Consider the following 12,339-nt stretch of genomic DNA (forward strand, 5'->3'; position numbering starts at 1 on the left):
ATGGCGCAACAAAAGTGAAATGGTTTAGTAACTTACCGTATAGTAGATGGTTAAGAAGTGGTGGGTTTGAAACCACACTTATTGTAACGCCCCATTTCAGCTGGTATGTGATTTAAGTAAAGTAATTTTCATTTCTTAAGGGGCGTTGTGATAGGGAAGGTATCTACACCCCTTATAAGGAATGCTTAGTTCTCCTTCCCAGCCGATGTGGGATCAGATCTAACCCACTTTCACCCCTCATTATAGGGTTCGATGTCCCCGTCGAACACATCGACCCGTGCCATGGCTCTGATACCAGTTGTAACATCCCCCTCTGGCACGTATCACAATATTGTCCGTTTTGGGCCACTCGGCACGAGGACTTCCCAGGGGGTCACCCATCCTGGTACTACTCCCGCCCGAGCACGCTTAACTGCAGAGTTCTTATGGGATCTGCTGCCCTCACGGCTTTAAAATGCGTTGTGATAGGGAAGGTATCCACACCCCTTATAAGGAATGCTTAGTTCTCCTTCCCAGCCGATGTGGGATCAGATCTAACCCACTTAAGTGTAGTTTAGATGACGACCACGAACTTTTCTAGATACTCTTGTGGAACACTAGCAGGCTCGCCACTTGTAGGTGTTAATGAACTTGGGTGTTCATTCGCTGTACTCCATCCCCCTCATGGTTGCCTTATTTGACTTATATTGCCGAGGAACCCCCGAAGCATGTGTTGTCGCCTCGATGAAATATTCTTAGACTAGGTCCCTTATGTTAGTTGTCTTAGGGATGTAAAGTGAGAATAACGGGAATGGGTAATTGGGTTATTGTTGGTTGGTGGAATTAAATATAATTAATTATTGTGGGTTGAAAACCCTATATGCTCACCAGGCTCCCAAGCCTGACCCACTCAGTTTCTTTGTATTACAGGTAGTGGCGCCAGAGCATAAGTTGGATGACTTGTCAAGTTATTTTTGGATTATAGACCTGTTGTTGTAAATAACTATTGTAAGGTCTATATTTAAATGTTTATGCTTTTGGTCTGTTTATCGGAACATGACATCCCGAGTATTGTAATATAATGAAAAATACATTTCTTTAAGAAATGATTTGGTAAATCTTATTTTATCATACTTTGTTTTTGGGAACAAATTCCGTAACTCTTTTAAATCAAAAGGATTTACTCTGAAATTATTTTAAAAGCAGAAATGAAAATCGGTCTTTTCTGGCTGTGATCTTGGGGATGTCACATTTGCACCCTATTTAAACATCTTATGTGCCCCAAGAACAGCCTCCCTCACCCACAAAGAGTCCTATACAAAACCCTAGCCGTTCTTAAGCATTTTTGGAGGATTTTCTCACTTGTGAAGGTTTTAGTGCATCTTGGGGATTTGAGGAAGAAAAGAGAAGAGAAATATTCAAGGGCAGCAATCAGATCCAGATTTCTGGTTGCATTTCAGTCCCATTTGAAGTATCAAGGTCGAATCTTTGCTTATTATCAATTAGATCTCTTGAAAAGTTTGCTCTTGTTGATTTGGATCCCTTTCTAGGCTTTAAGGTCGAATTAAGAGTTGATATGATGAATGGACTTCAGATCTCTAAGTTTTCCAGAGCCTCTTAAGCTCAAGGTTGCCACCTTTATTGAGCCAAGTTTCCATTCCAAGCTTAGATCTCTTCCTTCAGCTTATTTTGGGTATTTGAGGTTCATATTAGCATGCATGCACGTAAAGTTAGAAACTTTACGTGAAAACCCAGCCCTAGGAGCCCAGATCTATGAATCGAATGCACTGGATTCGAGCAGAATCGACTGTATAGTAATGACATGCATGGAACTCGGCGATTCGTTCTTCAGACTCGACGAGTCTAGTCACGAGTCCCCGATTTTCCCCATTTGAGAGTTTAGGGTGGAATCAATGAGTAGGTAATGGACTCGGTGAGTTAAGGCTTAGATCTAGTAGTGGAGGGACTCGACGAGTTGTTCATACAACTCGGCGAGTCAAGGAATGATCTCATTCATAGGATGAAGGAGGACTCGACGAGTTGTTCATACAACTCGGCGAGTCAGATGAAGATGAACTCGATGTTAGTATCGAATATGGACTCGTTGAGACTTTGCTAAACTCAACGAGTAGAAGCGTATAGAGGATTGGAAATAAGGACAGGGAGTCGGCGAGTTGGCGGCCCGACTCGGCGAGTCATGTCAACTGAGAGTTGACTTTGGCCAGAGAGTTGACTTTGACCCGGGGTAAAATAGTCATTTTACCCTAAGTTTAGTTATCAGTAATTAATTGAGTATTTATGGGAATTGTACCCAGGATGCTACGGAGCAGCAGAAGCAGTTAATTTCTGAGTAGCATTTCTTCAGCCAGCTTACAAGGTGAGTTTCCTTCCAGTAGGAACGGGTCTACGGCCATAATGCCGACCCATTTAGTCAGCAGTAGTTCCGGACTCCGATTCGATGTAGTAGTTTAGTGTGCTTGATGTCTTTGTGATTCAAGCATGTGTTTGTGTTATGTGTTCTGGACTTCGGTATGATGTAGTATGGAGTATATGTGTTTATGCTAGTAGTTATGATTATGTTATGCTATGTTTAGTTAGTTTCCGGACATCGATCCGATGTAGAGGGCAAGGCCCTGGTTAGTTTCCAAACTTCGGTCCGATGCAGAGGGCATGGCCCTGGTTAGTTTCCGGACTTCGATCTGATGCAGAGGGCAAGGCCCTGGTTAGTTTCGGACTTCGGTCCGATGCAGTTTCCGAACTTCGATCCGATGCAGTTTCCGGATCTGGTCCGATGCAGTGGGCATGGCCCAGTATGTGTTTATGTGTTATTGTTTGGTATGTGGTAGTTCAGGGGAGCTCACTAAGCTTCGTGCTTACAATTTTCAGTTTTGGTTTCAGGTACTTCCGCTAGCAACAATGTTTTAAAAACCGGTTTTTTAGTTGAACCGGTCTAATGACCAATTTGCGGTTCAACCGGTGGTTCAACCGGTTTTATGAATTTTTATGTATTTTTTTTTATTATCTTCATACATATTAATATATAAAAAACAATAATTTAGCATCCAAAAGTTCAAACATTAAAATAAATATGACAAACAAGTTGTAGATCAATTCAAACACACTAAAAAACACATAATCATAGGTTCTACATCAATCTAAATGGATCAAAAAAAGAAACGTAAAACCTAATAGTACTAAAACTATATATATATATATATATATATATATATATATATATATATATATATATATATATAAGTATCTCATCAAAATCAAATCAAATCACCGATTTTGAGACATTGGAGTGTTAAACGCATCAATTTCACGATCACTTAGTAAATAAAATTCACTATCAACTTCATTCTCATAAAAAACATGACCAACTTCGTTTTCTACAATATAAAAAAACAATGTTAAGGTTAAGTGGACTAGTAATAAACAAATTACAATAATACATTAATATATATATATATATATATATATATATATATATATATATATATATATATATATATATATAAAGAAGTGTCACCTTGTGTTTGAAAAGTTGGTTCATATTCTTGTTCGTCAAGCATATTTTCTAAATCATTGTAATCAAGTTCTCCATTCGACTCTTCTTCTACCACCCAAAATTTCGTCTTATCAATACATTCATAGTCAATAGGATCATATGATCTTTTATCAACCTTGAGTCTACAAAACCATTCAATTTTTTTTTTAAATGTAAAATGTCAAATAAATAAATATTTTATTATAATTTAACATACCTATTTTCTAAACGTAAGTTGTAGTGCACAAATACAAGATCATTAAGCCTTTGATGTTCTAACCTATTTCTCCTTTTTGTGTGAATCCTTTCAAAGACACTCCAGTTACGTTCACAACCGGAAGAAGATGCGGTTTGACTTAAAATTCTAATAGCAAACTTTTGCAACATAGGCGTATCCCCACCAAATAACTTGCACCACTCATCTACAAAAGAAAAGGTTACAAAAAAATATTTCATAATAATATATTTATTAATAATATATAAAAACTTAAAGGTTACCTGGACGTGTACTTGTACGAGAAGCAATGGCACTAGGTCTACCAAAAGTACCTTCACTGTCACGGAACTTTCCTAGAGACATTGTAAGATCTATAATGCCGCTACCAGAAAAATTCTTCTCAACCATATCAAGAACGCCTTGAAATATCTCTCTTTTAGAACAAAGATTCTCACGATCATATTGGAAAACTGGATTTAACCAATACGTTGCACAATGAGTACTTTTTCTTAACATCCTATCCCAACGTCTATCAATTATGTTGGTATAAGGTTTGTATAATTCTTTCTTTTTCTTAAATAACTCCTTAACCCCTCTCCTTGCGCGATGCATTCCCTCATAAACATAACCCAATGCAGGTTTTTCATCTGAATCACATAACCGCAAAAGTCTTAACAAGGGAGTCATCACTTTCACCGTAATCAAACAATTTTTCCAAAAATTTTCGTTCAAGACAATTTCTTTGCATTCAACCGCGTTTCCCACTTTTAACATCTTCTTAAACTCTGTGGATATAACCATTGCTTGTAAATCAGCTTTATGATCATACAAACTGTTTAATGCAATAAAAGCGGTACCAAAACGGGTAGCACCTGGACGGATGATTTCAGTCCAACCAACTCTTTTTCTTAACCAATTCAAGGGCCATTTATGGTTATAGACAAAAACAGTAACCCTAGATGCAAGAGTGACCAAACTTTTCACATTATCCAATTATGAAACATCCTTTAATACCAGATTAAGACAATGTGCTGCACATGGAGACCAAGTAATATAAGTATATCTTTCATATAACATATTACCAACAAGTTTGTAATTGGCAGCATTGTCAGTAACAATTTGTACCACATTCTTTTGTCCTACCATCTCAACAATCTCGGCAAACAAATTACACAAATTCAATGCATTGCTCTCAATATCAGATGCATCAACAGATTTAAGAAATGATATCCCTTTAGGACAATAAACCAAGAAATTAATCAAATGGCGTTGCCTAATATCCCTCCATCCATCACTCATAATCGTGCAACCACTTTCAATCCACTGACTTCTGTATGAATCAATTAACAATGAAACAGATTTATTTGCATCTGGCAATAAGTTTACCCTCAGAGCATGATAATTAGGTGTTTTGTACCCATAACCAATACTTGTTATTTTATCTATCATATGTTGAAAATATGGAGAGTTACAAGCATTCATAGGTATACATGCATCATAGAACCACATTGCAATAGCTAAATCCACATCATCTATTCTTTTCTTAGTTTGCATGGTAGATTTAATAGTGGGTTGAGAAGGATCATTTATACCTTTTGTAAAGTGAGGATGAACACTTCATGTAGCTTTCTTTTTCCCCTCTTTAACAGATCGTGCTTTGGCATTTCGAACTTGTGTTTCTTCTATATCTTCATCGTCATCTGAGATAGTAACACTTGATGTAGCTTTACGTTTTTCCCTTTGTGATGTTTCTTTCAAAATACCTTCCATTGTAAAACGACCTTCTGGATTTACTTTAGTACAAGCTGATATGTCACCAATAACACCGACAAGATATTTCTTAGCTCTGCTTATGCCACCACCACGGAAAAAATTTTCACAAAAATTACATATGTAAATCTTGTTTCCTTGGTCATCCTTGGATAGAGTTATATGTTCCCATGCTTTATCTGTCTTAGTTCTCACATTCGTTTGACCGGAAGTTTGGGATCGAGATTGAGTTTGTGTTTCCATTGGTTCTTTGTCTCTAGATTCCATATTGAACTATAATACAAAACCATATAGCAATTTCAAAGTTAGAAATACATAACATAAATCTATCATAACAGAAAAATTACTATCCAACATAATAAAAATTAAAACATAAATTAATGGTGACCATCATCGTTATATTTGGCTAAATATATCAACTAACAAACAAAAAGTTAGTTCCTCTATATATAATATAAACAAACATAATTTTTGGGTGTAAGGTTTCGTTCATGCACATGCAAACAAACATATTAATTTCTCAATTAATCTTAGTGCTGCCGATAAGAAACTAATATGCATTAAAATAGTAAAGTTATAAGAACGAAAAACATTAATTAGAAACAAAATCAACATATCATAATCATAACACAATACACAAAGGGTAGATTAAACTCAATTGAAAAAAACAAAATTGAAAAAACAGAGGGTTGCTATCGTTCTTGAACTAAAAAAAAACATGTAATTAATTTTTATTTGTTTACCTGTGGGTTATCGTTGTAGAAGAGGAAGATAATATTGTACTTGGGCAACGTGAATATAGAACTCGTGATTATGGATTACGTCGATTAATGGAGACACACAAAATAATTTACGCTACTCTTGGCTGCCGCTGATAACATTTGTCAAAGTCTTCAAGACTCCTAACATGTAGTTGATTAAATTTGTTGCAAGTTATTGAGCCCGTTGTCTAGAATTTAGCCCAAAAATTAGTGAAGTCCAATAGTCACCGGTTTGAACGGAATATAACCGGTTCACTATGACCGGTTCAACCGGAAATTTTCAATAACCTGCCGATTCTCTCCGGCATAAAATTCAACATAAAACCAGTCACCCGACCGGTTCAACCGGCCGGTTTGAACCAGTTTTTAAAACCTTGGATAGCAAGGAGAAGAGCTCGGGATGATGGCATGACACACACCACAGTTACAGTTTTATCTTGGGAGTTTTGTTCAAACATTTTGATATGATATTGATTTCAGTTTGATTTGATACATTTATTATGGCATTTTGAGACATGCGATGCATGGTTTTGTTATATAACATTTGATGTTGTGGCTTTTAGTAATGTTAAAACAAAAAATTTTGGGTTGTATCTTTGGTATGTTTCAATTTGGTATCAGAGCCTTGGTTTGAGGGATTCAGGCACACTTTTGGGTTTGACTGGACTCAAACTAAGGAAATGGTAAAAGGTTTTCAAAAAGAAAATGTTTTCAAAAGAAATTTTGAAAAAGAAACTTAAAGGAAAAAGAGTTTTTGAAAAAGAGAAAAGGGTGTGGTGCATGTGATCAGTCGAGCTCGAGTAAGTACTCCCAAATTACCCATACAAGTTTATGTTATGATTATCAGTTTCAGTTTCAATAGAACAACGTGCTAGAATAGGACTAAGGATCTAGGAGGATGCCTTATGTGCCTACTATATGTGTCTCAGCTTTATGAGAATTGTATGCTAGTATTGAGTAGACAACAATATGATAGCTTGTTTAGGTTATGCCTGATAGTATGAGCTTAGCATTGTATGCCAATATACTTTCTCGTTGTATGGATAGACTTGCTTGAGTAGTTTCCTGTGTCCAAATGCTGCTTGCTTCATGCTTTGTGGAACTCTGAGTGATGGGAGTTAGCCATTAGGTGAATATGTTAGATCACATGTGATCAGGGTTGAATAATCTCAGAGTGCTGGACTTGGCCCTATTACGTAGCTCTTGTCTGATTCCAACCGTTGTAGGGACAATTCTTTTACTCGAAGGATTATCCGAGCCTCGTCACATGTGATGGTACTCAGGTGATGACTAATTGGCATTACAAAGAGGCCTTCAATAGCTAAGGACTGGATTCGGAAGAGTCAGAGATTTCCCCTAGGGCAAGCCTAGGACCAGAGTAGCAGAGATCAGTAGCAGTAGTAGTGACTTGGTGGAGTAGAGGCAACTCTTGAGGAAAGTACGGATAGATGTGGATGGTAGTATGAGCCCGTACTACTGAAAGCAGAGGATCCGTACTTGAATCAAGGAAAGCTGAGATGAGACCAGGAAACTTGTAGTAGTAGTGATCCCTCGAGATATATCAGTGTTCCTGACATTTATTATGATGTGTTTTCAGAATGGTGGTTTTACGCCCTAGACCAGCAGTCGACGGTTTAGGTGTCGGGGAGGGATAAGGATTAGGCTCAGGGGCCGAGCATTTGGATGAGCAGACTAGGGAGTTTCTCTCTTCAGAGATTACTCACATCATACTTGAGCAAACTCCTATGATCTTTGGTTCGATCAAGGAGCGTATTTTGGAGCTGATGGATGAGAGGTTGAGAATCTGACGTGCCGAGGTTGCGACCATGATGGGTTGACTTTGGCCAGAGGGTTGACTTTGACTCGGGTTAAAATAGTAATTTTACCCTAAGTTTAGTTATCAGTAATTAATTGAGTATTTGTGGGAATTGTAGCCGGGAAGCTACGGAGCAGCAACAACAGTCAGTTTCTGAGTAACATTTCTTCATCCAGCTTACGAGGTGAGTTTCCTTCCAGTAGGAACGAGTCTACGGCCACAATGCCAACCCGTTTAGTCAGCATTAGTTCCAGACTTCGGTGCGATGTAGTAGTTCAGTGTGCTTGATGTCTTTGTGATTCAAGCATGTCTTTGTGTTATGTGTTCCGGACTTCGATCCGATGTAGTATGCAGTATATGTGTTTATGCTAGTAGTTATGATTATGCTATGCTATGTTCAGTCAGTTTCTGAACTTCGGTAAGATGCAGTTTCCGGACTTCGGTTCGATGCAGAAGGTAAGGCCCTGGTTAATTTCCGGACTTCGGTCCGATGCCGAGGGTAAGGCCGTGGTTAGTTTCCGGACTTCAGTCCGATGCAGTTTCCGGACTTCTGTCCGATGCATAGGGCAAGACCCTGGTTAGTTCCAGACTTTGGTCCGATGCAGTTTTCGGACTTCAGTCCGATGCAGTTTCCGGATCTGGTCCGATGCAGTGGGCAAGGCCCAGTATGTGTTTATATGTTATTATATGGTATGTGGTAGTTTGGGGGAGCTCACTAAGCTTCGTGCTTACAGTTCTCAGTTTTGGTTTCAGGTACTTCCGCTAGCAAGGGGAAGAGTCCGGGATGATGGCATGGCGCACACCACAGTAACAATTTTATCCTAGGAGTTTTGTTCAGACATTTTGATATGATATTAATTTCAGTTTGATTTGATACATTTATTATGGCATTTTGAGACATGTGATGCATGGTTTTTTTATATAACATTTGATGTTGTGGCTTTTAGTAATGTTAAAACAAAAATTTTTGGGTTGTATTTTTGATGTTGTGGCTCTGGCATGATAACGCTTCGTTTATACTTTTCGTTAAGTTTAACGTGGCCGCGTACGATAAAGTTACCAAGTCAATTATACCAGTAGGCTTCTGCGTTTGTGACGTAGTAGATTCGTTATGGTCTATCTGTAGACACGTGGTGGGAGGTTATTGCTAGTTTGTGCGGTTGTCAGGATGAAGTCGCCGTTCTTCGACGGTTTCATCATGAGACGGTTCTCTACGCCTTTAGTATCATTTAATCCCTTGTTTCTCCAGGAGTTTCCTCCTCACTCTCTGCCTTTCTCTTTATGATTTCTTCATACAAGGAACCCTTTCGACCTTTTCTTTGCGTTCTTGCATGGCTACCGATCATCCTTCTAGAAGGGTTCTTATTGTTGAAGAATGGGAGTCTTTCCAGTTCCAATTTGGGTTTGTCCCCGAACAAGGGGTTCAAATTCCTCTTCCCGATGCGTTGCTCGATAGTCCTCCCGAGGGCAAGGTTGGCATTCCAATCGCCTTATTCGAGGTGGGTCTGCGTTTGCCCACTACAGACTTCTTCAATCGAATCATCTGTGAATATGGGTTTTCCGTGATGGAGCTGACACCAATCGCCATTAACAAGATAGTGGGTTTTGAACTCCTCTGTCGTGCCCTAGTCCGTCTGCCAACTGTCCTGGCGTTCAAGCATTTTTTCAGTGCTTCCATCCAGTCTGGGACTCAAACTCCTTCTCGTAGGCGGGAAGTCCCTACCCTCATTCATGATAAGAAATCCAAGAAGAATTGGCAGGAGAAGTTTTTATGGATGAACAATGATCTTGTGGTGCTTAGCTACCTGAGGACTAAGGCGTATGTCGACCGCGCTCCAACACTCTTTGATGCTGACAAAGAACTAGATGATGTCCTAGAGAAGATCAACATAAATGGTGAGGACTGGCTTGACTACTTCTTGGCTGCTGGTGGGATGAGTGCTACTTGGAGGGCTTGTGGGAAGATGCCCGAGTTTTTTGTCGATAAACAAGGTATGATGTTTCTTCTTCTGTTTTTTCTTGCCCTCCTCCCACCTTTTTACTTGGAAAAGTGCGTTAAAAGCAACATTTTGGTTAACCGCTTCTGTCTTTGTTTTGTTTCCAGGTGTGGAGGAGGTTATTTCCTTGGAGAAAGCTCCTTAAGGTTTATTTGACAATGATCTTGAGTGACGACCTTGTAGAGACTCTTCCGCCCCCTTTTTTTAGTTAGGGAATTGAGGTTATTATCGGTTTGGAAAGTTATGTTGGCACAGGTGAGGATCCAGATCTGCAGGACGTTGTTTTTACTGGTGCTTCTCAGAAGGATCCTGCCCATTCCGGGTCCCCAAGGAGTCTCCATCACGTCAAGAGGCGATTCACTTTCTTGGAAGCCTCTTCCGGCGGCAGTGTTGAGATAGTTAGCACTGAGACCCCTCTGCACAAGAAATGTAATCTGAGTATCTTGCAAGAGGGTTCAAAGGGTTCCACCAGTGCCTCCGATGAAAGTCCTCCAAAACTGCTGGATGGCGTACACAACAGGTCGACTGAACTGCCTAGTTATACAGAGAAGGGAAACACCGACATGACTGACCCTGATCCTACTGCTGGAAGAGCCAAGGCGAAGACTGGGTCTTCGCCTTCCCAGGGTCTCATGTCAACTTCTTCTGGTAAAACAGACATTGCCTCCCTTCTGGAGGGTCTCATTCAGGTGTCTACATGCCATCTTGGAGCCTAACCCCCAGAGACCTTGTGTCCGACCACAACACTGATCTTTAGTGGTGTCATCATGCTTTTCTACCTGCCACAACTGAAGCTTTATCCATTTTAACGGATGAGCATATGGTTGACGGTCTTCGCTATGCCGCCACCCAAGTGTCATCTTACCTAGTTTCAGCTACTGAGTGCATTTTCGACATAGACACTATTTAGTCGCCGGCGGACAAAGTGCGTATTGAATGTGAAGAGTAGAAGGCCTAGGTGGTGAAAATGTAAGTTGACAAGAATAATTATGTGGCCCAACAAGAGGTGGCATTGTGCGAGAAGGCAAGCTTGAAAGAACAAGTGGCAAATCTAGACGAGGAAGTGAAGCGCTTGAATGATCGCGTGGGGGTACTGACCTTGGAAAACGCCAACCTAAGCAAGCGAACACCAGAGTTGGAGACAGACTTGGTTGGGGAAAGTGCTGCAAGTGGGGTGTTGGAGATGGATATTTCATGGATCCTTCACGATAGGCTCAGCCAGGTGGTGGACAGGCTGATCGAGAGTCCATAATTTTCCAAGGTTTGGTTCATGTACAGGCAACTTGTATTGCGGTAGGCATGGAGCCGGGGAAGAGGGCTTCAAGAGAACTAGTGGTTGCCGGGGAGTTTAATCCATAGGTAGAGGTGGATGTGGCCACTAAGAACCGGGAGATGGAGGACGCCATTGCGGCGTTAATGGAGACAGATTTTTCCAGCTATCACCGAATTGGCGACACATATTTGGTCGGGCTCCATGATCCTTGTCAAGATGCTCAGAGTGATGGGTCAGGTCTAGAACCAAGCTCTCCACTCGGGAATGGTAATGCCCCTGCCTATAAGTAATGTTATTCTCCTGTTTTTTTTATGTAACTTCTTTGAATAATATTTTCTATTTTTTTTTCTCTCTCTCTCTCTCTCTCTCTCTCTCTCTCTCTCCCTCTCTTTGTCTTTGCTGCCCTTAGTGGCAGTCCTAAAGTCCGAGAGTCCAACAATTTGACAATGTTTGCTTTATATTTATGGATGTGAATGTTTCCTATTATCGCATACATTCTTTTGTTTGATTACTTCGTAAATGGTTTATGTTGGCAATTACGTAGTATTTATGTAGGGATTGCTTAAATCCTTGGTCTGAGTCCGTTTACTTGTGGACTCTTTTGTTTGATTATCGCATACATTCTTTTGTTTGATTACTTCGTAAATGGTTTATGTTGGCAATTACGTAGTATTTATGTAGGGCTTGCTTAAATCCTTGGTATGAGTCCGTTTACTTGTGGACTCTTTGTGTTTTACTCAAGCTAGTCTTTGAGAAATATGTTCTGACTTGTTGCTTAAAGACCCTAGGTGTAGCCAAGATCATCATCTTGAGGCTCACCTGGTCGTGCTTTTGTCATTAGTGGAAGAGTATGACTCTTCTACACTTACATTACATGTTCTTTTGCACATATGTTTTTGGGAACGTTTGCCAAAATGCGAGTGATGAACATGCTCTAGGAGAAAGGTTTTGAACCTTTTTTTATATAAACCCCTTG

At 39.8% G+C, this 12,339-nt stretch overlaps 1 protein-coding gene across 1 annotated transcript; it reads right to left on the reverse strand.

The window, feature by feature from the left end:
• Nucleotides 1-3,261: 3,261 nt before the first annotated feature.
• On the reverse strand, nucleotides 3,262-5,300 carry LOC145016031 (uncharacterized). The gene is made up of 5 exons (XM_078974469.1): nucleotides 4,822-5,300; nucleotides 4,028-4,722; nucleotides 3,747-3,951; nucleotides 3,512-3,672; nucleotides 3,262-3,371 (listed from the first exon to the last, which is right to left on the reverse strand). Exons 1-5 carry the CDS (start codon nucleotides 5,298-5,300, stop codon nucleotides 3,262-3,264), a joined length of 1,650 nt encoding a protein of 549 aa, XP_078830595.1.
• Nucleotides 5,301-12,339: the final 7,039 nt, after the last annotated feature.

The sequence above is a fragment of the Lactuca saligna genome, chromosome 9 (assembly GCF_052625555.1).
Source record: "Lactuca saligna cultivar CGN05327 chromosome 9, ASM5262555v1, whole genome shotgun sequence".
In the NCBI taxonomy this organism is placed as follows: domain Eukaryota; kingdom Viridiplantae; phylum Streptophyta; class Magnoliopsida; order Asterales; family Asteraceae; genus Lactuca; species Lactuca saligna.

Bases quoted from the DNA above. Each gene is read 5' to 3' on its own strand.
- LOC145016031 (XM_078974469.1), bottom strand. From the start codon at position 5,300: ATGCAAACTAAGAAAAGAATAGATGATGTGGATTTAGCTATTGCAATG. The intron at 3,952-4,027 runs GTAACCTTTAAG...TTTCTTTTGTAG, and splicing joins TCGTACAAGTACACGTCCAG to ATGAGTGGTGCAAGTTATTT. The intron at 3,673-3,746 runs GTATGTTAAATT...ATGGTTTTGTAG, and splicing joins AACTTACGTTTAGAAAATAG to ACTCAAGGTTGATAAAAGAT.